The sequence below is a fragment of the Rhamphochromis sp. 'chilingali' genome (genome assembly GCF_963969265.1).
Source record: "Rhamphochromis sp. 'chilingali' genome assembly, chromosome: 11".
NCBI lineage: Eukaryota > Metazoa > Chordata > Actinopteri > Cichliformes > Cichlidae > Rhamphochromis > Rhamphochromis sp. 'chilingali'.
Window position 1 is genome coordinate 25,681,140 of NC_137938.1, and position 27,910 is coordinate 25,709,049.

At 42.5% G+C, this 27,910-nt stretch overlaps 1 protein-coding gene across 3 annotated transcripts in view; it reads left to right on the plus strand.

Moving 5' to 3' along the window:
* Positions 1–8,158, plus strand: part of pou2f2b (POU class 2 homeobox 2b) — a 69,790-nt gene extending 61,632 nt beyond the window's left edge. For all 3 annotated transcript variants that reach the window (XM_080895391.1, XM_080895393.1, XM_080895392.1), the window contains 5 exons: positions 152–349; positions 450–685; positions 1,945–2,013; positions 2,356–2,429; positions 6,348–8,158. In XM_080895391.1, coding sequence (XP_080751517.1) covers positions 152–349; positions 450–685; positions 1,945–2,013; positions 2,356–2,429; positions 6,348–6,676 — 906 coding nt within the window. In that variant the 3' untranslated portion in view covers positions 6,677–8,158. The remainder of the gene's footprint in view (positions 1–151; positions 350–449; positions 686–1,944; positions 2,014–2,355; positions 2,430–6,347) is intronic.
* Positions 8,159–27,910: the final 19,752 nt, after the last annotated feature.

The window sequence follows — 27,910 nt, forward strand, 5'->3', positions numbered from 1 at the left end:
AGCCTTCAGCTTCATTAGACACCTGACAGTAAAGTAATTTGTGTACACAGCCTTTTATTTTCTGTAATTTTCAGATTTTCATTCTTTGTGGTTGTGAAAATTCTTCACGTCTTGCCGTTGTTAATATTTTCCATCATGCCGCCTTCTGCAGAACCAGAAGCCTACCTCAGAGGAGATCCTGCTGATCGCCGAGCAACTCAACATGGAGAAGGAGGTGATCCGGGTCTGGTTCTGCAACCGCAGGCAAAAAGAGAAGCGCATCAACCCGAGCAGTGCCACTCCTCCTCTGCCCAACCAGCCCCCCACAGCCCCACCAGCGCACAAGCCACCCTGCTACAGCCCTCACATGGTACGCCTAGTCGAACGCATTGCAGCAACTTTCCCAAAAGTATTTTTATCGAAGTCGTCGGTAATAAACACGCCGCTGTCCTCTTTTTCCTCTCTGACAGATGTCCAGCCAGATGTCACAGGCCGTGACGAGTCTCAGCAGCACATCGGTGACCACCATGTCCTCCGTCTGCCCTCTGACTTCCAGCCTCACCTCCACCCACCCCTCTCTCAGCTTAACCCACACCCCACTCAGCTCCACTCCCTCCCCGGCAACTCCACCTCCTCCACCTATTCCTCCCCGCAGCACAGCCAGCCCGGCCACCCCCAGCCACAGCACACTCAACCTTAACACAGGGTAAGAGGCCACGAGGCCTTCACAGCAAAGCACCTCAGAGCACCTCTTACCACCGCAGCTTTCACCCAAATAAATGCAGGTTTGACGATAGTGACAGAGAGACATATGTGGCGTAGCTGTTGTTCTGTCTTTGACAGATTTGATACCTCTCTGAGTTTGACGACTGACTGCTGTGGATCCTGAACGTGGAGCGTCATCTCTGGTGCTAGCAGTGTTGGAAAATTAAAAGCAGCAATTCAGTGCAGAAAAAGAAACGTTCCAGTTTTTATTGGCAACACCCGTTTTGTGCTTGTGAAGAAAATAAACTTTGCAAACAGGAAATATAATATTTTGGACATAACTCAATTCAAAGCTGTGACAAGCACATTTAAAAAAGATTAATTCGCCTCCACTGTCAGCAGAAGTATCAGAAAATATACATCAAAAAATATGTGTAGGAAAAAAAGGGGAACTGCTGTGCTCCTTTTTAGCTCCATATCCCTCTAGACTAGCTCTGCATAATAATTCATAATAAGCCTGAATTATCTTATACCAGCTCCCTGTGCAGCTCCTCAGTTTATCTCCCTTTAGGCCAGTTTTCTTCTGATTGCCTCTCATAAACAAAATAGTTAAACAGAAAGTGAATAGGGCTGATGAGCCTGAGATGATCAGGTTAAGTGTATTGTGCTCACTGACGCTATGTTGAGTCATAAGTAGACAAAAAAGAAGGTCTTAGACTGAAAATTTAGAGCCACCTGAAGCCTAAATATTTATCTCACACGGATTACGTTTACATATACTTGTATCATTAACCCGAATACTAATTAGTCATTTAATATGAGTAATATTATAAAATGCAAAGGATTAATATTTAAAACCAATCTATGTGCGTGGTTGAACATTAACCTTACCCACCAGCAACATGAAGTCAGAGGTGAATCATCGGTTTTACTCATTTATCTTGATCTGCAGTCTGAAAACGCAACTGCATACGGCCACACATTTCCACAAACACTGCTCACAATCAATACTGCACTGCTCCACGCTCGGTTCAGCTGCAATTTGTAGTTAAATGCTTTTTACTGTACACACAAACACACAAACAGTGACTGAGCACATAAGCATTAACTGATATCCCAGCATGCCGCTGGATGCCACTGCTTCCCCTGTGCAGCAGTGCATGCTAACTCTGTGTGTGTGTGTGTGTGTGTGTGTGTGTGTGTGTGTGTGTGTGTGTGTGTGTGTGTGTGTGTGTGTGTGTGTGATTTTTGTGTTCACAGCTTATGGCGAATGGGTAAAAAGAATGGTGACGTGTCTAACTATATCACCGATTTTGCTGCAAACCTGAGGTGAATACGACTGAAGCACACACACACACACATTACACACTTTAGACAGTTCAGATGTGTTTCTTCATTATTTCATGTGAATTCTGTGTTAAGATGAATAATACTTCATTAGGTTGCTCTGTTTCTTTCTGCATTTCGAACCTCGTTTGCATTTGTGCAGCCAACAGTCAGCAAACTTCTGCTCTTTATACGTGCTGAGATGAATTTGCCTTCTGCCTGTCCTTGCCACTAAACCTGCTTTTTCCTCCCCTCCCTCACCTTTTCTCCTCTGCCTGTCTCTGTTTGTGTGTCTGCTTGCACATGTGTCGTGCTTGGTGCGTGTGCGCGCGCGTGTCACAACAGGAACACTGTGATGGGAGTTAACACAGGGATGAATCAAGCCCTCCTCGGTAACAATCCCCTGGCCACTATCCAAGGTGTGTGTGTGTGTGTGTGTGTGTGTGTGTGTGTGTGTGTGTGTGTGTGTGTGTGTGTGTGTGTGTGTGTGTGTGAGAGAGAGAGAGAGAGAGAGAGAGAGAGAGAGACATTGAAAGGAAAATAGGAGAGAGAATAACAAAAAAGAGGTACAAAGCCTGCCTTCAGCCCCTCTCATAAACAGAATATAATTAAAAGGTCAAAGCTGAGGTGGAGGTGAGGTGGTGTGCAGTATTATTTCATTTCTTGAGCAGTCTCAGGGTCAGAGAATACATAAAAAAAACCCATCTTCAGCAGAAAGGCGGTGCATCTTCCTCCTCTAAAACTGTTAGAGAAGTCGTCCTCTCAAACACACCTACACACATAAATGTTAAAACTCAAATGCACACTCTTCAGGACCCCTACATAAACCTTCCTACACTCAAGAACAAGACAAAAATAGCCACAAAAAAACTTTTGTGTCCCACAAGAGTGACCAGGGAAGAGTCCCAGCTAACGTCAGTTTAGCAGAGCTAGTTTTTAACCTCGCTTTGTGGGGTGACAGCGTGAAGGGGGAGGGAGCTGCAGTAAAAAGAGAAGTGTGAGGATGAGTAATACAGTTAATACATGGTGGGTGAATCAGGTCGCACACGCTGATTACCGACTGGAGACACGGATGAATGGGCAAACAAGTGTGTTCATCCACAGTTGAGAGAGCTGCAGAGAAGAGGAATAAACTTATTTGTCATACATTATCATCTACATGCATGAACCCATCCCATCAAGTGTCTGTGTGTAAGTGACGGTGGTGGTTTACGTTAATGTGTGTGCTTGTTTCTGTCTTCGTGCTGTCTCACGCATCCTTTTCATCTTTTTATCTAATCATCAAAAATATGTTGAGAGTTTGAGGGAAAACCTCAGAAGAAATCTTTTCGAGGCAGTCTGTTTGGGAAGTTCGTCATAAGTCATCTTTCAGTTTAGGTGAAGTTCTTTTTATATCGGTAATTCAAATAGCAGGCAGAGGACTTATGGATTGTTGTCAGAGTATCTAAAGTCAACAGGGGATTTTAATCTTAAAACATCACTGAAAACCAAACGTTATCACCGAAAAGCAAAAAAACCACCATAATTGTTCTTAACAGGCTGTAAATCAGTCAACACATAAGACATTCTCCACTTTAGAGCTGTCTGGTAGCCAAATACTTCTGTTAAAGTGCCCATATTATACTTTTAGTCTTCCTCTTTCCTTTAAAGGGGGCCTATTATGTTTATTTCCCCTTGCTTTTATTCTCGGACTCCACTTGAGTAGCTTTGCATAATTTACAGTTAAAAATAATCAGCATAAATGTACCTTATTTTGGGCCTCAGTGCAGCCCTACTGTTCACCCACCGTCTTGGAAAAAGCGGTTTTATTACCTCTCCCTTTAAGGCCACACATTTCTCTTGGAGCGTTTGCGGTAAACAACACAGAGCCAAGATAATATTAAATATAACTGCTTTCGATGATCATACAGAGCCAACGGTAGAAATAAACCTTCTTATCAATGTTCCAAATAAATATATTTCTAAAGGTGCTATTGGCATGAAATTCTCACCAGATGTCAGTAACAACCCATCCAGTCCACACATGCAAAACAAAAAACACAGATGTCCATAAGTTATGTGTAGTGATGGTAAATGACACAGGGTAACAGTATTACTGAAATGTATTTAATACTTTGTACAAAAGGCTTTATTGGCAATGACAGCCTAAAAACGCCTCATGTATGGAGAAACTAGCTGCGTGCGTTGCTCAGGTGTGATTTTGGCCCGTTCTTCCACACAAACAGTCTCTGAGCTTTAGTCATTTCATAGATTTTCAGTGGCTTTCAGATGATTGGTCTCCATGTTATTCAGCAAACCCTAAATGATCTTCAGCATGCTTTTTCTTCAGCAATGAAGTCCTGTGTGGCACCTGCTGATTCAAGGTCCTTGGCTCTTGGATAACTCTTCTGATAATTCTTTTCACTCCAAAAGATGCTCGCAGGTAGCTTGAGTAGATTAGAATTTCTTCTGTAATGCCATCACTATGTCTGCAACAATAAAGTTGCGAAGGGCTTGAAGGCGCTCATTAGTTTTACCCATCATGAGATGTTTATTGTACGAGATCTTTTTATAGGCCACCAGCTGGGACTAAACTAGATTACTTTCTAATTACAGATGGATTTTAGTTGGTTAGATGGGTTGTTAGTGACATCTGGTGATAATTTCATGTCAGCAGCACCTTTAGAAATGTATTTACATAGAACATTGACAGAATGTAGAATAGATAGATAGATCTAGCATATGAGACACGGTGACTTGATTTTACTTTCTCGCTCAGCTGCTTCTGCAACTCTAAAATGTTTCATATGCAGGGGCGAAGAACTGAACTTTTATTACTTACTCCATTACCTTTTTTGAAACCACAATAGAAGAAGATGGCAGTGAGACCTGCTATGATGTACAGAGACGGTGACACAAAAAAAACAGGAGGCAGAGCTGAAGATACTCAGATATTTATTGGGAGTGATGGAGATGTAGTCCGAGAGGCAAGGCTGAGATGGTTTGCAGAGGAGGGATAGTGAATATATTTGAAAAGGGATGTTGGAGATGGAGCTGCCAGGTAGGAGAAAAAAGGGAAGACCACAGAGAAGTATGAATGTAATGAAGGCGGAGATGCAGAGGGCTGGTGTGACAGAGGAGGATGCTAATGACAGGATGAGGTTGGGGCAGATGATCCACTGTGGCGACCCCTAATGGAAAGAAGAAGATGATGCTACAGCAATAGACAAATCACAATATAATTACTAACAGGGCTAATGCTACAGTCTTTCTGCTTCTCTTTTACTCTTTACTGCATAACTCTAGGAGAAGGCCGTATTTACAAATGTTTCTTTTCCCAAAGAACAAACATTAGAAGTTGTACAGGCAGTTAATGCTTCCATCGAAGCTGCAGGTTTTGCCACAGTGTCGTGAAATTAATACATTTGTTTGGCATCCAAGCCCAGCCTCAGGGGGTCACCTGCTAGTTCACTTCTCCTTGTCCTACTCCTACAATCCCAAGCACAGATAAATGGGAGAGTTGAGTCAGGAAGGGCTTCGGATCTGTGCCCGATCAACTAAGTGGGTCCCTCTGCTGTGGTGACCCACTGGGAATAAAGGAGCAATCAAAAAAGCATCCTTGGTTTTGCTGTATAGTACACAATCGACCGCAGATCTTTGGTTTTGTTTTTGTGTGAGGTCTATTAGACAGCTATGCTATTTATGTACGTAACCAACGCTGCTTCACTGTCGACAGAGCAGGGTGAAAATAGGCAGCATGAAATTATAAAAGCATGCAAACCTATTTCAGTAAATCCGCAAAATAAAATAAGCCTGCAGATGTGCGTAAAATGAGCACTTTAAAAAAAAAGTGTTCCTTATGCTAAACAGTCATAAACATGAGTCTAATTAAAATTCAGCTCTCTATCTTTGGCACAGTCTGTGCATGAAACAGCCAATCACAGATCTCCGATCAGCTAAACTGATGCAAACCTGATCCCCTAAGATTAGCTCGCTGAAGATATTTCACAATGTTCGATTATTTTTAACAAGCTGTTACATCTCGCGCCAGTGTGTTGAAATGGGGACTGACATTAGTTTTTTTTTGAAAAGAACAATTTCCCACTTTTTTCTAACACAGGGTGGGATCTGTGCTGCAGGAAGTCATTTAGTTCAGCAGTGGAAGGTGAAGAAGCCTGAGAGAAGGACCACTGTTACTAAACTAAAGATGATGAATCCCCAAAAGAAATAAGAAAAAAAAGACAAATACTAAAAGCCAAAACTTAATATAGTATTGATTTTATATTCTGATATACTGTGAAAGTGTCCTCTGGCCACGGTGGGCAATTTTATTAACCTTTTTTCTCTCTCTGCCTCAGCCCTAGCAGCCAGTGGTGGCCACCTACCTCTTTCCACTCTTGAGGGTGGGAGCAAGGTGATGCTGGGGGCATCCGGGGGTCAAGGTGGGGGCATCCCCTCCTCCCTCTTCCTCAACCACCCCGCCCTCCTCCACATTGGCCAGAATCCCAACGCCGGACTGGTCAGCACCACCGCAGCCAAAGTCTCCCAGTCCTCGCCCTTCCCCTCGGCCAGCAGCATCAGCCCCACACCCTGCTCCCCCTCTCCCTGCTCCAGCCCCGCCTCTTCCTGCTCCTCCAGCGAAATGGCACACAGCCCGCCCTCTCTGGGCGGGGCCAAGATCGAGTGACCCCCTCCAAGGGCCAATCAGAGAGGAGGAGGAAGGAGGATACTATAACCTCGCCTTTCACACCAAAGCTATCTCTTTCTCTCTCTTGTGCTCTTCTTTCGTTATTTTTCTTTTCCTCAATGGCTCTCTCTCTCCTTCTCTCCCAGTCTTTCGATGCCAAAAATACACAGAATGAAAGAGGAGAGATGGAGGGAAAGAGGTGAAAGAGGGGAGAAGGGAGAGAAAGGAGAAGATTGAAACCAAAAATCTTTATCTATCCAAAAAAAAACAAACAAAGATGGAAAGGAGGCAACGTGGGACCTTTTTGTCAAGAACACGTGATGTCGACACGGCACCTCTCCACTCTTTCTCTTTGAAGGAAAGCAAACCGATGACTCTTTAACAAAGAGATGGTAGAGGTGCTCGTCGAAGTGCATAAACCAAAAATGACAAAAGAAAAACTTTACTATATGACAAAGGAATGGCGCAAGGACAAAAAAAATGAAGAAGAGGAGGACTTTGCTTTCTTTTTTTTATTGTTGTTATTATTAATAAGAAAAGCTGCGGGTCTGAAGGAAGAGGAGTGGGGTGGATACGTTTAAACCAAAAATTTACCTGAGGAGGAGGCGGAGGAGGAATACACAATGACAAAAAACAAAAAAAATCCCAAAAAATCGACAACCATACCAAAATCACAAATACCAAAAACCAAAAATACGGAGAGAAAAGCTTTATTCAAAGGACGTGTAAATACTGAAGCTATCCAGGACCAGGACTCTACTGCTACTTTCACACAACATACATACACACGCACACATGCACACACACGCCCATCCATTCTGCATCGACTCATCATGTCTGCGTCTGCTCATGTGTTTCCTATAGGTTTGCATGTTGGATTACTTTGAATGATTTTCTAACATCTGCTGTGTAAAAGCTCATATACGATTGTATGATATGTTTCTCAGCCCTGCTCTATCTTCATGTGTGTTTAAGTCTCTTTACCTACCTCTGGTCGCAAGAGCATAGGATAGTTTGACTTTAACTTCATAGCAGGCCTGACATGTTTTACACTTTGAGAAGATTTTTTTCTTTTCTTTTTTTTTTTTTTTGTTAACTATTTATTAGTGCCATTATGAACGGTTTAGCTGGTATTTATTTTGTATGCTGTTGTAGTGTTAGCTTTGGAGTGTGAGTCATTGTCATCGTCATCTTCAGGGTTTCCGCCAGAACAGAGAACAAAAAGCTGTCGGGTCCAGCTGGGGATTTAAGGTGGCACTCGGTTAAAGGTGGCGCTCAATGGCTCCTCGCCCGCCGTCATGCACGGCCTACTGGCAGGACAGCAGGACTGTGTAGGTGCGGCTTTTGCTATTTCTGTGCCGATGGTGAGAAAACGGGAGAAAGGGAGGCACAGTGCGTTTCTCTCTCCTCTTAACATGAAGATAAAATAATGTAGGCTATACCAGCAGGAGAGCGCGGTTAACCTTGTTTACATAACCCCCCCCCCCCCCCCCCCCCCAAAAAAAGATCCCAGCCAACAGCTTTAGTCTTTAAATAAGTAAAGTAAAAACTTGCCCCTCAGTTTGGACCCAGAGATCCCGTGAGGGGCTTGCAATACGCTGACGGAAACCCTGATCTTGATCTTCATCGTGGACGTGTCTGTCTTCATGGCATCTTGTTTTTAATGTGAACCTTCTCTGCAGGAACATACGTTACAGTGATAATAAAACGCTCATCTCAGCCCTCACCAAGTGCCAATAGTTCAAAGATAAAGAGTTGGCACATTTCAAGGAGTGAATGAATTTTTTTATTTTATTTTTTCTTATCAAGACCTAAACATTTTCTGTTGTGCTTAATCAGACCCGTTCTTTGCTCGGTCTTAAAGATAACCCATTATCGGTGACTCCACGGCTTAAATGAACACGCCCTGCTAAACTTCACACTCTGAAAATGATGTTTGTAAAGAGTGGTGACCGTTTGGAAAGTATGAAATGGGGCTGTGATTGGAGATTTGCAGGAATCACCGTTTGAGATTGAAGGCTAAACAAGTCAATAAAGCCAAGTTTAGTCACAGCTGGCTCTCGTTCCTGCCTCGTCAATCAGCGTAGACGTCCTGACACCTGTATGTCTAGACATGTTTACTGATATTTGTCTGTTTCCATCATCACCCCATCAATCATTTCATTTTCCACCTCAGACTGCCATTAATTCTCAAATGGAAACCAAAGCATTTTTTCAAGGCTGGGCTTTTCTATAAGAGCCGCAGCCAAGACACATGAACACAATACAGAGACAGAGGTGGAGATGAGGGGGGCGGGGGGAGCTGAGAACAGGAGGGTAACACTGGAAGAAGCCCCCACTCCCCTCTGCTGTAATCCCCTCCACCCGGCCCGTCCAAGAAACCCAACTCGGGAAGGGGGGGTTTCTTTATTTATACGGGACTGATCCTTTACTACAACAAAGAAGGGTATGCTGGGACACGCTGTAGTGAGCAGGGAGCAGGTGTCACATGTTTTTTGTTGTTTTTGCTTTTTTTTTTTTTTAAAGAGGATACCAAAAATAAACCCAAACCAAATAAAAACCAAACAAACCCAAAACCCAAGGAGCGACAGAAGCAAACCAAAAAGAACCCAAACCAAATGTGGCTGGAGGGAGGAGGACGGGAGGAGGACACGGTGCAGGAGATGAAACAAATGAAGCATCGCTGTGTGTCTGTCTGTAAGCGTCAGGGCTGCAGTGCCAGCCTGTCTGAAACTGTGTAGCATGGATGGAGGCGACTTAGAGGAGCAACAGACGGCTCCTCCCCTCCTCTGCCCCCCCCTCTCCAGCTCAGCTCTCTGGTCCTGGATGGAGCTAAACGCAAATGACCTCACTGAACTGAAATCTTATTTAAAAGGAAAAAAAAATCTGTTTTTATTTTTCTGTTGGTTGGTTCCGATTGTTTTATCTTTGCTGTGTCTCTTGATGCCGTTTTATGTACTGTACTTTAGTGCTTATTATTACTTATTTGGGATAACGTACTCGCTTACTTACTACAAGAGCTATTTTTTTTGTAGTCGTGCTAGAGATTTTTATCAGGTGGTTGGAAAAAAATACTGTGAAAATTTAGCTTCCAGATTTTTATTAGATAAAGAAACGGACTGTCTCGGCAGAAAAAAAAACTGAAGACGAACACAATAAGCCAAAAACGAAAAGAGTTGAATAGCAAACCTTAAAAAAAATTTAAAAATGCCAAACCAAATGAACCAAACCAAAAACACAAAGTGGGCAGGGACAGATACCGCCTTTTCTGCACAAGGGTGGAGAAATGTGTTGGTCTCAGTTAGTCTGAGTGTGTTTTTCTGTATTTAAGCGGTGAGAAAAATAAAAGGTTAGCAGTGATCTCTTGTCACTAATCCCGAAACCCAAAGACAGCAGCGTGAAACGCGCTCACAGATACAGAACAACACACACAGCGAAGGCCTCGGTTAAGGTGATGTGTTGCAAGTTGGACGCAAACGTATCCAAAGAATATTTGGTTTGATGCGCACCGGAAAAAGACAGTCGACACACGAGAATCGTTTCACAAACCAAGCTTTAGATGTGGGGAGAAGGGGCGTGGTCGCACCTTAAAGGTGAATCCTTTCCTCCACGTTGACTCTTAGACGGAATGTACCTGTTAGTGCTTCTATAGATTTTGTAGAAAAAAAAGATCTATGTTCTACTGCTTACTTATCGCTAATGTATTAAAAAGAAAAAATGCTTACAAAAAAGACTTTGAGAAAAAAAAAGATCCTTAAAAAACATTGATGATAATAACTTGATTTTAGACCAAAAATTTAAACTATCTCTCTTTGGATTTTTCTTTCTCCTTGTTAATCATGATTTAGACTTTTGATTGTACTATTTATTCAGGGTAGAGTTGGTTTGTTTGCTTGTCTTTATCTTTGCTATTTATTTGGTAATTTATTCCTATAGTTGTTTTTTCATTTTCCTATTTTGGGGATGTATTTGTCATGTTTTTCTTTTCAACACCCTTCTGAGGTTCTTTCTTCTGTCTTCAAACCAAATAATACCAGAAATGCAAACGCAGGTTCTGTTAGGGGGGGGGGTTATATGAAGATATTCCCTTCCTTTCCTCATCGAGACGACTTTCCTCTTAAAGGGGAAGGGAAGCACGCAGCGGTGAGAGGTAGCACTGTGCGGACCGACGCTTCATGATTTGCAGGGGCGCAGGTTTTGTGGACGTACTTTGTGTCTGGGTGTAATTAAAAGAAAAAGTCGGTCTAAAATCCAGCGTCGGTGCAGGGAAAGGATAAATATGATTTGTAGCATGAAGTGTTCTTTGAGGCACAATGCTGCCTCTGTTCTCTATCTTTTCTCCACAGGGAGAACACACAAAGCTTTACAGCTACACAACCAAAAACACAAAAGAAGAAGATCAACTAGGGCCAAGGCTTCGCTGTTTTTTACATGATAGAGAGGAAAGAAGGAGGCAAAGGAGAAAGAGGGTGATTTTGAATTCCCAGCTGTAAATTGCCTTCTAACGTCTCACTTTGTCTCCGTTTCTGTTTTTTCTTTCCGTTTCCACTTTTTGTGTAAGGTGCTTTTGCCTTCTTTTTAAATTTCCTCCATCCACTGTAGGATGTAAAAGAGAGATAGTTCATCATATACCTCATATTCTTTGATGATAAACCAAATAGATGAATGCTTTAAATCGCGGGGCTCCAGTGGGTATTGGGGTATGGGGACGTGTGGACTGTGTGCTTGTACTGACTGGAAGCGGCACGGTGAGGTCAAAGGTCATTATTCTTTATGGACAAAAGGTTTGGGAACAATTTGGGAGGGGACCAAATCCTTGGATGGATTGTAGTTTTGGTGCAGTTTAGGGTTAAAAGGCCCCACTGGTTTACGCTCCAGTCTACACACACACACACACACACACACACACACACACACACACACACACACACACACACACACGCCTTGTCCCCCTGAAAACCACCCCCGCTGTCTGTGTTGAGCTTTGAACACAGCCCTCTCCTCACATCCTACCCTCACTGGCTGCCTCCCTGTCAAACATGCACTATGGGCTTAAAGCTGCTCTTCTGACATCAAATCTGGATCTGTTATAGACTTTATAAAGCTTCCAGGTTTGTGCCTCGGAGCAACTTTAGCCCTCTTTCGCCTTTGGGTCTTTATTGCCCAATCTGATCAGTCCACGTGCATCAGGAGGCGCCGTAGGGCAGGTAGCCACGGGGACGGCTGAACCCGAGCTTGCTAGGTGACGCATCCAAACACGTTTCACAACTCTGTGTGTGTACGTGTGTGTTTATGTGTATGTGTGTTGAGAAAGTGGAAGTTGGAGGGAGAGATGTACACATGATCAAAACATCTGGATTCTTCCTGAGAGTTCAGATGTTTCATCTTTTTTTCCCTACTCTCTGTCTCTCTCGAACCTCGGGGTTTGAGGGACCGGGTGCAAAGTGCAGGTCTCTGTGGCAGGGATACCCCCTTAGCGAATGATACCAAAGTCAATGCCCTGCCATGTGACCCAGCGCGATGTTCACGCTCCCAAAAATCCTGACGTTGCAATAACTGTCAGGCATTCTCCTCCATAAAATCTTTACAGAAGTTGTTCTTTGTTTTTAAACACAGTTGCACACTGGAGGGATGAAATGTTCGCTTTCTTGCAGAATGTTAGATAAGGTTACAGTAGCATATAAAGCCAATGCGGCCATGGTGATGCCAAAGATTGTCTTGTAAAGTTCAGCTGTGAAGCCTCAAGTTTCATATTTTGGTTGTCGCCTTCTTTTAATCAAAAACAAGCCGTCACATTGGCAGAAATGGAAACTGAGGGTGGCTGCATCCTCGGATAGTAGCAACTGTCAGTCACACTAAATCCTCTTGACTTATTTCTTGCAAATGGAAGAGTCTCCTCCTGCTGGCCATTAGAAAGAATGCAGGTCTAAGGCACTCCCCCCCCCCTCCCCCTCCCTTCTGGCTTGACTTTTCAGACCCATCTTTATATACAGTCTTTAACATTTTAACCACTGAGCTTAAGAGGTGTGGGTTGGTGTTTTGTTTTTTTTAACCTGTGGATTGTAGAGGTGTTGAACTGAATCTTTTCTCAGTCACGCATCCCACAGTGGAGACTAGAAGTGCTGTTGTCAGATCAGCCTTTGTACACGGTAGATCAAACTGGCTAAAAAAAAGCCACACATGAACAGGTTTAGATTTTGCACCAACCTGAAAATAGCTGATTGAATTTAATGCAAATGTTAACGCTTCTGCTCTCTGCTGGATGTACCAAAGTGCATTTAAACTGTAGTGCTTCACTTAGAGTGAAGCTTTGATGACTGACTGCCAATGCAGTGAGCCAGCATGTGACTGAGGGTAAAGTTGAGAGGATGGTGGTTTATGTCGGTGTGACTTTTCTGTTCATGTTTCTCAACACCAGCTCTCCTTGTGGATGTTAGGAAGGAACCTTGTTGCACGCACCCGTAAAGTATTACTAAGGCTCCCTATAGCACCATGAGTTATTACATCCTGGAACTTAGAAGAAAGTGAATGCTGCTTCCTTTCTTTATGCTACACCAGTCTACCGACAACCCTGGACTGTAGCTTCAGATCTACCCTACAGTCACGATCATCTTATCTAACAATCAGCAAGAAAGCGAATGAGCCCATTTCCCATCTAAAACGTCTGACTATTCTTTCAAAATGTGAGAAAGTAGTCAAATTTTGTCGCTGCGCACGAAGCCATGAGAGATGTAACTGCTGAAGAGTGAGAGACACAGCAAGCTGAGCAAAAGAAAGCTCGTCTTCCTCTGCCCACTCTCATCCACACAGACACGCTCTTCCGCTCCTTCATCCATCCCTTCTCTCTCTCCCTCTTCCACAATGCAGCTTTAATCCAAAGGTTCTCCTGCAACACAGCAAAGCAAGTCAGATGTTAAAGAATAAAACCAAAGAGCTCTAACTTGACCTTCTCTTCTACACAAAGCTTCTCCGCTCCATCCTTCACCTCTCTCTCCCTCGATCTCCATCCCACCCTTTCTGTCGTCTCCCCTCTGAATCCTTATGTCACCTAGCGAGCCGGTCTGAAGCATTAACCTCAGCTATCCAAAGGGATATAATAATAATGATAATAATTAAGATGATGATGATGATGATGATGAAATGTATATTTTTAAGTATTTGTCATTGGAAAAATAATCTTAAGCTTCTCATAATTATGATGATCACGGTGATGACGACGATGATGACGATGATAATGAAGTTTCTCTTGGTATCTTTGTAGCTGTTCTGATCCTTCTTAAGTTTGTGTCCTTTCTGCTTGTGCTGCCAGAGTACTGCTTTAACTACCATCACCTCCCTCCCTCCCTCTGCACCCACCTACCCCTGCTTTTCATTTGCTTCACCCCGATGTTTGGTCCTAACATCTACCTGTATGACCTTTACCCCTGGATGTTTGTCTACACCTGTGTGTGCGTGTGTGTGTGCAAAAGAGAGAGCGGGAGAAAGAGCGAGCTGTAAAACTCTGACGAGGGGAAGTTTGAGATTTTTTTTGCTGGAAGCGGTCGGTGGGCCGACCTAGTCTGTTGAATCTACCTGTGGGTGTGTCTGTGTGTTTGTCTGTGTGTGTATGTGTGTGACTGGGTGGGATTTGGGTCGTTGGAAAGTGGGATGGGTGTGGCAGACAAAAAGATTGTTCTTTGGAGAATAACGAACTCCAACACATGACCTGTTATGTCAACTGTAACGTGCTGTTTGCCAACTTCCCAGTACATGTAGCTTTAATTCCCCCTGCCACAATAGTCCGTGTGTGTGTCTGAGTGTGTGTGTGTTACTGCGGGTAGGGCTGCGTGACTGTCACTCCTCCCCCTTTTGTGTCTTCCATCCTGTGAGCAGCCCCCCTCCCCTTCTGTCTGCCCCCCTTTATTCTCCCTTGTGGTAGCAAGTTAGCCTTTTACTGTATTTATCTTGAAAACCAAAAAAAAAGGAAGAAAAATAACTGCTTGTTCATTGTACAGTGTTGTTCATTTTAAGTCATTTTTGTAACTGAAAGTGTTTCATTTATCCAAATAAAACAGGAGACAAAAACTGTACAGACGATCCCCGGCTGCCTCTCGTCTGTTCTTCTTTCTGTGTTGAACCACAGGTTTCACTTGGTTTGGTGAAACCTCATCACCGAAACAGGAACTGTACCTCAGCTTGTCATGCTGGGATTTATCCAGAGGAGGGCACTGTTAGATTTGATATCTCTCCTAACAGGGGCCCGTTTACCATCCTCAGCTGATGAGCTGACCTCCTCCAGTATGGAGGACAACATGTGCCAAACATAAAATCAGTGAATACTTTAAATAGCTGCATGAATTAATCAGTTTTCCTAACCATAAAGTGACCATGTTAAGTCACTTATGTGACAGTTCCAGATTTTGAAACTGAAAAATGTTTCTTGCCATGTGTTTTTCTGCTGTTTCTACAGCTTTTCATGTTTTTAGCTATAAAAGGCTCTGGGGTATTGTCGTCACCATGGCAGCGCAAACACGCAAATTTGTGAATGTGATAACACGTAAGAATTTGGTGCATCTGCTAAAAGTCTTGGACAAGTTCAAATCGCAGTGACCTTGACCTCAAGGTCAGAGGTCAAGTTTTCTGAAAACCTTGTGAATGCAAAAGCTCAAGAATGAGGTAACGTAGGATTTTGAACTTGATACCAAACGTTTATCTACTAGGAGTGCTGAGGGGCAGCACTTTGAATGCCACCGCTATTCTTATTGCAGGAATTGGCTCACTCATATGGCATGGACTAGAATGTTATCCGATCTTAAACAAAGATTGACAGCAGGGGTTCAAACAGAGAGTCATTTCCTCCTAAACTGTAAACCATTCAGTGAACTAAGTAATGCTTACTTTAACCAATCACGCACTGTATTTCCATATTTCAACGAGCTAAACAACATTTGATCATTAAAAAGTCACACACGTCCTTTCTCTTCCTACTTCCACAATACAATTAAGTTATATTTCAAGTCAAACCACTCAATAAACAGCTCTGTAAACAGCTATACATCATAAACACACACACAGAGCTGTTTATTGATTTGGGCTGAAATTTTATTTTGTTTTATTGTTCTTTTATTCCTTTATAAAGTATATTTTGGGTTGGAGCATGGACCAGAGAGTGTAGAGAGCCAGCTTCACCTGACAGTTTTACTCATTATTCGTGGCTATAAAGTCATCAGGTTAGAAATAAACATCAGGACCGCAGTTTAATTTTTTACAAAGCTTTATGTTAATTTTCATTTATCCTTTGAGTTATTAACCAAAGCTAAACTATAGCGTGTTTTACCATCGCATTTACTAAAAAATTATATGGCAACAAATCACAACAACAGTTGCCTCAAAACACTTGAGGCGCTGTCTGTAACTTTTTTCACTTTTAGGTCATTGCTGCAATAACAAATGCAACACACTGGATGGTTAGTGCTTCTCACTTAGTGAATCCATCACTTTTCCTTATCTTGCATTATACACGGATGAATATTTTTATGTTGATAAATAACACATTTGATGGCTGTAGAAACTAGTGCAACAGAGAATCCAGGCTCCATCCTGTCTTATATCAACGCTGAAGGCTGGTGGTGGTGGTGTATTACACGCCACGGTCCAGAGGAGTCAACATCCATGTTTTCCAAAAAGAATTCCAGATTTCCATTGTTATAACTGCATAAAAGTTTGCCGGGTTTAAATGCAGTGGGTCCAAAGACTGCGGGCATCCAGTATTGATTGGATGCAGCCTTGTCCCTATCACACAGAGATTTTTCCAGATTCTCAGAATCTCTTGATGATATATACTCTAGATGAGATATTAAATGTCTTTACGATTTTACACTGACTAACATTATTCTGAACTTGTTCCATAATTTGTAGAAGTTTCTACAGATTAGTGAACTTCTGAAAAACTCTCTACGATGCCCACGATACTGCTCTTTTCCTAGTGGATGTGCTGATGGAGGACATGCAGAGGGTTGCTGTGACAGAGGTGGATGTAGAGATGAGGTGAGATGGAGCAGAGTGTCCACTGTGACGACCTCTAAAGGGAGCAGCCAAAGTAAGAGGAAGAAGAAGAAAAAGATGCAAAATGTTCCAAAAGGGTGAACAAGGGTGATGACATTTTCAACTTTTTTTTTTACCCCATCACAGATTTTTTTGAGACATGTTGCTGCCATCAAGTTCAAAATAATCTTTTTTAAAAATAATATTTTAAACATTTGATTTATTGTTATGTTTTTCTGCATTTTATTGTGACTAAATTAATACATGAAATACGAGGCAGCAAAGTGGTGGTTAGCAGTGTTGCATCACAGCAAGAAGGTCCTGAGTTCATTTCCACCATCAGGCTGGGGTCTTTCTGTGTAGAGTTTGCATGTTCTCCCTGTGTTTGCATGGGTTCATTCCGGGTACTCCGCGCTCTCCAACAGTTCAGAGACATGCAGTTAGTGGGGATAAGTTAACTGGAAACTCTAAATTGCCTACAGGTGTGAATGTGGGTGCGAATAGTGGTCTCTGTCCCTATGTGTTAGCCCTGCGACAGACTGGTAACCTGTCCAGGGTGTACCCTGCCTCTCGCCCCCTAAGACAGCTGGGACCCTAAAAAAATATAAGCAGTAGAGAATGGATGAATGGATGAAATATGGGTTCATGAGATTTGAAAAAGAGGTATTCTGTTGTTCTGTACTTTTGGAATAGTTGTATCACGAGCGACCGATATAGGATTTTTAAGACCGATACCATAAACAGATTTCACTCAGATTTGTTCTGTGTATTTATTTATGATTCCCCTTTAATAATATAAGAATATATAACAATTCAGTTTAAAAGCAATCTTGCTTTACTGGCGCAAGTCATGGATTACTCATTTACACTGTGCTCAGATCTGCTGTTACTGCATTAAGTCGCGCTCCTGGATAAATCGGAAGTCAGAAATTCCGAGTTCCCAGTCAGAAATTTTTTGTGGCGCATCCCCTCAACTTGGATTTACTGCTAGGGAAGTGGAAACAGACAAACGTACCCAGAGTTAGCCACTGTGTGTAAATAGCAGTAAAGATTTTAATCTGTACTGCCACTATTGTGTATTTGTGACTAACTAATCCATTTGCATATAGAGCAGGCTCTATCTGTGAATGTGTTATTAAAGTGCAAGAAAAGAAGTATAATGCTGTATTGCTAGTGATAGGCTCTACCTTGCTAAGAACTAAAACAAAATCCAGTTTTCCTCACTTTTCCTGGAATGCGTTAACTCGGGAGTGACGGCATCCGATTTCCGAGGTATCTGGAATGTGTCATAAGTGGGAAGTTGTAGATGTTCATTTGGTGGGCAAGCTATGCACCATCAACCTCTACAACATAGTTTATTTTTGTGAGTTTTCAACTATCAGCCGTTATAAATACAAACACCGATATTGGCAAATCGCTAATATCAGTGATATCTCAGCACCCACGATACATCGTTCAGGCTCTACTACCTACTGTGTTGTGGATGTCAGGAGTACATGCTACAAGTTAGAGAGAATAAATCTATCAAAGTTGCAAGTTAAAGCTTCAATTTACATTGGACACATTGTTCTATTATCCATATTTTTCATGCTATAGATAATTAGTATTTTCAGTACTGAGCCATATGCTGATTATTTTAACATCCATCACATGCTTGGGGGGGAAGAGCCATCACAATTTACCACAGGTGATTCCTTTTTCCAGCTTGAACCAGCATGCTATCAATCAGCTGATGAATAAATTGATTAATTGTAGCAGATCTAAACCATATTAGTTACACATGAAAAAAGTGGGTCAAAACAACCCACCGCCTTGAGTAAAACCGATAAAAATAAAAAACATCCTTGGCACACCGGCTCAAACTGGATCTATTTAATGTGAGACGAGCTCATGTAGGCGAGGGCTGCAGACTCTCATCATGTGTCCCCACACCCTGAAGATAAGTTCTCACCCAGCACACTGGGAGGTGGGGAGGAGACAAGAAGTCACGTCATCCTCATCTCTCCCTCCATTTATTTTCTCTCAGCTGCGTCAGGGGGCAGCTGCTAAATGACAAACAGCACTGCATACATTTGGCCTTCCCCGATCTTGTTTCCTCATCCAGAAGTGCATGTGTTTGTCTCCTCGTCTGACTCTTTTGGTGTTTCTTTCCTCGTTCAGCTCTTCCTCCTCCTCATCATTCCTCTTCCTCTCTTGTTAACTCCTCTCCTTGAGTCTGTCTCCCTCTTCCTCTCTCCTGCTCTCCCCTGCTGTGTGGCACAGTAGGTGGATGATTAGGTAGGATGCTGGAGTGTGTAAGTGTGACAGCTTTCAGACACCCACCTCCGAGTTGAGTCACGGACGGCGGTGGTGAGCATGTGATCCTATCACCAGGGTGACTCGGGTAGATCTGTGTTGCTGTGTTGTCGCTTCGATACGTAATGTTTGTTCTGCTCCAAAATGTCGACTTCTTAGAGGTAGCTGAGAAATCGTATTTATACATCTAAAGAACATGAACTTTGTTTCTGATCGTTCATTGCAAATGCAGTTTTCAAAGGCTGAGTTTTCTGTTCCACTGTGTATTTGAGGTTGTTTCATTTAAAAGCTGTTTCTAACCCAATCACAATATGCCTATAAGCATTAAGAACCCATTTATATAGACTTAGATCCATTAGTCTTTGGATGATGACACAATGTTTACAGTTTTTGTCACTGTATGTCATCAGAGGGGATTTTAAATCAAACAATAAAGATGTTATTGTAGTGCAGACATTCAGCTTTAATTCAAGGGGTTCAACAATTTTTATACTTAGTGTCTCCACTTTTAGAGACTCAAAAGTTAACTGTACAGCTGACTGGGAGTTTCAGGTCAGGCTAGTTTGTTATTTCGTGATAAATTAAGCAGACAAACGATCTGGAGTTGATTCCAAGTGTTCAAGTTGAAGGATGTTTGCACTAAAACTCTCAATATATGTCCAAAGATGTGGATGCAAGTGAAGGAGGCCATCATTAAGCTGAAAAAGCCAAATAAACCTCCCAGAGAAATAGAAAAATCTTTAAAAATGGTCAAATCAATGCTCCAGCCAGCTCAGACACTTGTGACCCTGTTCAAACCTACACTCATATAACACACAGAGCTGCATACAGAGTCAGGTAAAAGCCCCAAATGTCTTACATTAACAGTAATATTTAAAAAATTCCCTGGGAGGCCTGGGAGCTTGTGGGTTCTGCACAGTATCTTTGCTCTTCCTAGGACTGCGCTCTTCTGGACAGAGATCTCAGGTGTTGTTCCTGGAATCTGCTGGAGCCACTCGAATAGCTTGGGGGTCACTACACTGAGTGCTCCGATCACCACTGAGACCTCCACATCTTGAGCTCTTCTCTCAGCCCTTGATACTTGTCCAGCCTCTTGTGTTCCTTCTTCCTCATGCTGCTAACACTCGGTATTGCTACAGCTGTCACTATGGCTGTCTTCCTCTGCTTGTCCACCACGACTATGTCCAGTTGGTTAGCCATCAACATGTGTTGTAGGTTAACTAGCTGTAGATGTGAATTTGAGCATGATCTGTTGTCCATCTCTCTGTGTTAGTCTCTCATACGAGGCAGGCTCCCAGCCCTCTGCGGCGGGATAAGTGGTTAAGGAAATTGATGGATTTGCTCCTCTGGAACATTTCCACTTCCCTGAGCACACGTGGAAATTCAGAGGTGGGGAGGGCGCAAGCACGTCCACCAAGAAAGAACAGAGCAAGCATCAACATCAACAGATATGTTGGAACAAAACAGCATGAATGGAAGCGCTGGGCCGGAAGTCGCTTGCAAAGTGGAGGAAACCCACTTGCATGATGGGGAAAATGTAGAAAAAGAGAGAGAGCGGGAAGAGGATAGATGAAGAAAGTTAGTTAATCGGGAAATGCAGTGGATTAGCAAAGCAGAAGTGAGGAAGTCCACATGACATACATGTGCAGGTATGGCAGGGCAGTGGACTTTTTAAAAAGATTGTTTAACACAGTCCTGGAGAGTAAGAGGATGCCCGAGGACTGGAGAGGAAGTGTACTGGTACTGATTTTCAAGAACAAGGGTGATGTGCAAAACTGTAGCAACTACAAGAAGATCAAATTCAAATACCATGAAGCTATGGGAAAAATTGTTCAAGATAGGTTGAGAAGAAAGTTGACGATCAGTGAGCAGCACTGATTTCATGTCCAGAAAGAGCGCTACAAATGTAGTGTTTGCTTTGAGAGTGTTAATGGAGAAGTTAAGAGAAGGTCAGAAGGAGTTTCACTTTGTCTTTGTGGATCTAGAGAAAGCACATGATAGGATGCTGCGAGAGAAACTGTGGTACGGCATGAGGAAGTCAGGAGCATGTGAGGGTGTTGCAGGACATGCACGAGGACAGCGAGACAGTGCAGTAGGAGTGGCAGATGTATTCAAGGTGGGGGTGGGATTACATGAGGGGTTGCCTCTGATTCTCTTCTTTATAGCAGTGGATAATGGAGAGGCTGACAGACGAGGTCAAACAGGAGTTTCTGTGAACTATGACATCTGCAAATGATATTGTGATCTGTAGTAAGAGTAAGGAGCAGGTGGAAGAGATCCTGGAGAGGTGGAGGTATGCGCTGGAGACGGGAGAAGAGCGGTTTGGAGATAAAGTCAGAAAGGCAAGGCTGAGATGGTTTGGACATGTGCAGAGGAGGGATAGTGGATTCACTGGAAAAAGGGATGCTGAACATGAAGCTGCCAGGCAGGAGGAAAAGAGGAAGACCACAGAGAAGATTCATGGATGTGGTGAAGGAGGACATGCAGAAGGGTGGTGTGACAGAGGAGGATGTTAGAGATGGTGAGAGATGGAGGCAGATAATCTTTCTGTCGTGATCTTTAAAGGAAGCAGCCAAAAAAAAAGACACATTGCTTATTTTGTTATAATATGAATAACCACAGCTCAGTCTGGAAATAGTACTGGATTTACTGCCGAGCTTAAACCACACATGTTTACTTCTTTTAGGTAAACTCTGCTTGTGTGTTAGCTTCTAATGCAAAATAAGATCACTGCTTTTCTCAGATCAAATATTGTTGCTATGTAACAGCTCAGAATCAAAATGTCACGACATCTCTTGATAGTTATCATATCAGGGAGCAAATTATATCGCTGTGGCACTGATAGGGATCATAACTTTCCTCGTGCCACACTAAATGTTTGACATCATCTGCAAAACGACGCCCGTAAAAGTCGCTCTTCATGACTGTAAAACCGCACGGTGGCATGTAACCGGAGAGCCACATATCTGGTTAGGTGAGGAGTCGGTTAACACAGTTGTAATTCCACTGGGTTTGGAAGAATCCCAGTAAAGGTGAAACTGGCTACAAATAAGGCCTCAGTGGTACGCGAAGACAGAATGCCAGCTGTCAGTTTAACCAGGAACGCTGCCAGAGTGTGTGTGTGTGTGTGTGTGTGTGTGTGTGTGTGTGTGTGTGTGTGTGTGTGTGTGTGTGTGTGTGTGTGTGTGTGTGTGTGTGTGTGTGTCGGTGGGTGCCAGTGAGAGGCAGTGCCAGCGATGAAGTGCCACTAAACAGATCTGGTTTCCCTCCCTGAGGAGCAGTGCGTACGTGTGTGTTGCGTGTGTGTGTATAAGTTACAGTGTTTTGTGTGGCAGCCACAGCTACTCTCAGGTTGACCTCCTGCTCTCTACTAAAGCCCCACAGAGAAAAAATATTGGTTTATTTAACCCAAACTGTGGCTCATGTGCTAAACTTATCCTCTAGAAATTGTTAAAGGTAGCAGCAATACTTCAGTTCATTCTCACATTTGTGGAAAGGGAAAGTTCCCAGTGAGGATCCCAGTGCTGCAAGAACTGTGTCTGGACCAGACATTTTTCCCCTTTTGTTGTCATTTTTCTTAACATATTGTTGTTTTAAAGCAAAGAAAAATGCACTCGAGGACAGTCGTGGAGCTTTTTCCCATTCTCTGGTGCTGCTGCAGCGTTTCTCTAAACCATAGCTCTAATAAATATGTGTCTGTCTGCTTCGAGTGGGAAAGACAAGGACAGTGTCACTGTCTTTAGTTCTTTGACAAAGTTTTTACTTTGTGTTGCTTACTTCTGCGAGAACCACGGGCTGCTTCACCTTAACCAAAGAAATATTTCAGCTCTTAATTCTTCCACAGAAATCTCTTTAAAAGCATAAAATGAGTCAATTTTCTTCCATTCATCTAACAGACTTATTTGAACAGTTTATAGACATACTTGGCCTTGTCTTGTCAGCACCATTGTTATTCAATCACTCAAAGGTGTACATGTAGAAAGTGTTTAAGACAGGCGTTACTTCCCAAAGCTTCATGGTGGATGAACTCAAAACATCTTGCTTCTTTGCTTTCTTCCTGTCGTCTTTTCAGTTCACTGAAGTGTTTATAATGTATTTCTTCATGGTAAATCTGCAACCAAGATATAATCAGGATTATATAAATATGCCACAGTTAGCAGTGGATATGTTGTATGACTCTGCTCTCTAATCCTCCTCCTCTTATCTCTCCTGTCATTCCCTCTGCTTTCACCTTGTCAATAAAATACTGAAAGCCTGAATGAAAGCAGGATGCCGGCACTCCATGGAAATTAACATCAGAGTGCTCTGGGAGAGATAAGGACGTGACAGCCATTTAGTGCCTTCTTCATTCCTTCATCATTGCACTTTTACGAGCATTTGAACAAACAAACACATAAACTCCCTATAAGCTAATAGTGGGAACAACATGAGGGCCAAACGCCCCCTGATTGACACGTCACCCAGGGCTCCCGGTGCCCTGAGAATCCCTCTCACCTCCTCACAGCCTTACAGATGATGGCTTTTATTTTGTTCACTCGCTTCACTCCACAATATTCATACCGGTCTGTTCAAACGAAATCAATAAGCTGTTCTGACAGCCCCATCTGCTTAGAAAGACGATAAGAAAAAAAAAAAAAAACGAAAAAGAAGCCTGCCAGTGGGCCTTGTGTTTCGATTTTTTTCTTTCTTTTTTGATTATTTGCTCAAAGGTGAAGCGAACCTTCACAGCCAGACAGGAAATACTGACTCATTTGTGGCTGTTCTGAATATTCCTGTGACAATGTTGGTGAAAAGGTTCAGGGGTACCATAGCATACCAGTTTTGATCTGTTATATGTATTCATCATATACTAGAGGATTACAGCTACAATCCTAAAACCAGTCTTTGCAACCAGGGGTCAGAGCACCAGGATCCCCACCCTCTGGCCACCACTCGATCCACAACTGGCATGGAACTTAACCTCCAAGAATAAGCACCTTAAACTCCACGGCTATGGCTCAGCTGAAGTGGAGGAGTTTAAGTATCTTAGGGTCAGAGCAGGAGAATGGCAGACAGATTGGTTGTATGAATGCTTTACTGGCATGTTGTGATTAACAGAGCTGAATCTGAAAGCTAAGCTGTCATTTACAGGTCGATCTATGCTTCCACCCTCAGCTACATTCATGAGCTCTGGATAGTGACTCTAAAGAGCTCTCCTTTAGAGATAGGCTGAGGAGTTCACTCATTCTCAAAAGGAGGCATTGAAGGAGCTTTGGGTATTTTCAACCAGGAGAAGTCCACAAGGTAGATCCAGGACATGCTGAAGAGATTATATCTCTATATCGTTAGCTTCATAGCATAATTGCCTAAGTCATTTGACTAAGTCAATGACTTAGGCACTTATGCTATGAAGCTAACGATATATCTCTCAGCTGGCTTGGGAACGCTTTGATACACTGCTTTTGATTACACTGCTTTTGATTACACTGCTTTTGATTACACTGCTTTTGATTACACTGCTAACCCTGCTACTTGTACCCAGATAAGAAAACAGACGGATGGATGGATGATTACAGCCTGCAGAGCTTTTAGATACAAGTTAAAGGTACATTAATAAAAATAAATTCAAGATCAGTGAAACAATAAAAACAAGACCAACCTAAGCCTAAATCTCCAGTTAGGCCCAAATCATCATACTGGCTCGAATACTTTTCTACTTAGCTCTTATGTCCTCATATGGAACCTATCCCTAACCTATCGTGGATGTGTCATGTTCTGTGCATCCACAGATAGATCTACTTAGAAATTGCAAGAAATTGTGTAAGAAGTCCTTATTGTCTGTAAATGTCAAATAGTACATTTTAATAAAGTTATATGTATGAACTTTATCAGACTTTTCACATATTGTTACTGTTTACAGGTGTCTCTGCCACAGTACCAATCAATCATGCTTAACATGTAAGCACCCTTTGAGCTAAATGCGAACAACATGCTGATATTTAACAGACCTGTAGTATCAACATGTCACAGTGCTAACATTTGTTAATTACTCAAGGTTTAAACACAATGTACAGCTGAAGCAAATAGGAACAGCATTGCAGTTTGTTACTCCAGAAACAAAGGTCATGTACAAATAGACAAATCTGGAAAAATCAGCAACCAGCAGGTTTTTATGTTATCGTGTGAAAAGCACCCACGTACAGGACACAGAGGCCGATTTAAATAAGTGAATAATGAGCCTTTATTCAGCTCACAAAGTCCAGAGTTTAAAATAATACACAAACCAGGAGTCGAAGCAAGTAAAGGTACAGTAAGATCTGGACAAAAGGAAAGACAAAGCCTTATACACACACAACAGGACACAGGACAGAAGACAGGCAATTAACGGCAGGTGAAAACACGCAGGGAGGTGTGGTCGCTTGTTTCTCACACCGAATTTATATATTTTTATTCATTTATTTTTGCTGTCGTCAAGTAAAAAAATCTTTTTTTTAAATGATCATGTATGCATGCAAAACATTGGTTCATGACCAAAAGGTCAACTACTTACATAGTTTTCAACTGTACAAAGTTTCCCTTCAGAGAGTCTAAATCAGGCCTTACTGACACAATTCAAAATTGTGAGATTATTTTCATTTATGTATGGCAAAAACATTACATTTTCAGTCAAGAATTCAACAAGCTTCTATATGGAGCAGTCATATAGGAGGGAAAAGTTAGGAAGTAAAACTAGAACTAGACACAACAGGAAACTAGCCTACAAAGTAAAACAGGAAGTAACTCAAAGAAAAAACACTAACATGTGAAGGGTAGCCATAAACGAGTAGTCAGTGACAAGGATACGCAGATGACACATTAAGGAGTAGGAGTCAAGAAGAAGGACTAACAATATAATAACTGTAAAGTCACAAGACACAGAAGGATGAGAAAAAAACTAGAACAGAAATAAAGGAACGAAAATTTAAAAAAAAACACAAGAAGAACTGAAGCTCAGGAAAACTAGAGTTATAATAAAATCACAACAATAATCGAAAATTCACAATAATAATTTTAAAAAATGTAAAAGGGCACAAAATATATGTGTGGGCTTGACAATTTACAGTTCATCCTCTGGGATATTTGTTAAACTCTGATGGCAAACCATGTAGTGTTTGTGTTTTTTTAACAAAGCACGACTTTAAAAAACAGTACAGCAAAACTGACGTTGAGCAAATGACAAACGAGGCAGCTATGACAATGAATAATGCTTCACATCAGCACTCGATACACCTGGGTTACTTGATATGACCTAGCGTAACCAGCCAGCCAAAAAAGGTTAATTGCATGAAGCTAATATAACAAGGTAGGCAATGTGAAAGACGGGTACAACAACTTCAAAGACTGCTTATAAAAGTTTACATTTATTGTCATCTTTCTAAGCAAATGGAGTTATCTAAGGTCTTTTCTATCCACTAAAGAAGGCCACGTGAACCAGCTGGTGGAAACCTTGGACAAAGCTAGTGAGATGACCCTGAGTTCAGACTTTTTATTAAACATCTAACAAAATATGTCATGTTCTGTTGTCTCTATTCTTGAATGAGCTGTACTGGGGGAAAAAGGAGGGGGAAAAAAAGACACCGCACACAGACCTCAGCAGCAGGCAGGGCAAAGATAATTAGCTGAGGGCTTACATGATGTAAAAACATGAACCGTCAGACCGCCTCAATACACAATAGCACGCGCGGGTCAGAAAAAATGAATCAGCGCCGCTGTATAACAGCAGCTCCCACACTGTGAATGAGCCCACAGCGCGGCACCTCCACAAAAGGACCTACAGTACAGCGACGCAAAAACAATCACACACACACACAAAGGCCCGCACGTACGTGGAGAAATCCGACAAAGCAAAGGATGATGGTGATTATGACACATAGCTATGCCACCCACAGTGGTGCCTGTGCGAGGGCAGAGCACATCAAACTGAGCAAGTGTAACACATGCTCTGTGTCAGTCCTCCTCCCCTGCACTGGCATGTAATGTATGACACATAGCTGAACCACCTACAGGCCTGCTGTCTCCATGCCCAGCTGATGATGATGGTGATGATGGGAGGGGTACCAGCCAAGGGGACAGATTCTGCCTGATTGAGTGAAAGAGGAGATAGTGTGCATGTGTGAGTGTTTACTAGCTGATGCTTGAATGTGTCAGAGAGAAGACACGTTTTCGATTTGGTCAAAATGTTTTTGTTTTGGGGTTGCTTTTTTTTATTTTAAAAATATCTCCAAATGTCATTGTAGCGTGGAACGTCATTTGCTATTCCCACCCTGGTTAAACATGTGAATCCATGTTGGAATCAGACCTCTGGGTGTTATGTGGCAGCAGGGGCATCTGTCCTGGGCTGAGGGTTATTCTCTGTATGCGAGGAACGTGCGGTATTGGGTGGGCGAGAGGGGGCATTTCAGTGGCTGGTGGCCAAGTACTTCTAGGAGATCCAATGTGAGTGACCCCGGCTTAGCCCGGTGCGAGGATGTCTAATTGAGGATGTGAGATGGGGGGGGAAGCAGAGGGTGTTACTGGATCTGACCCAGACGTCTTCTACAAATACAGTACAAGCCCAACACACACACAAGCACACAAAACAGGGCGTGATCCAGAAACCTAATCTAATTCTGGTCTTGCTGTGACACACATGGATGGATGAGAGGGAGCAGGCAAGTCATTTGTAGTGTGTGGGGGGAGATGATGCAGAATGTAAAATAAACTGCCTTGTTCATTCATTCATTGCGCATATTTTTATTCACGTTATGATGTTGTTATTATTGCAATCTGTCATTTATAGCTCTACTTTTAAAAAAGGTCATTGTGATTACCACTCCATCTGTTTGTGACAAACATACCTTGAGACCTGTGGAGAAACTGGCATGAAATCTTGTAAGCAGATTTAAGACAGAAACGTGG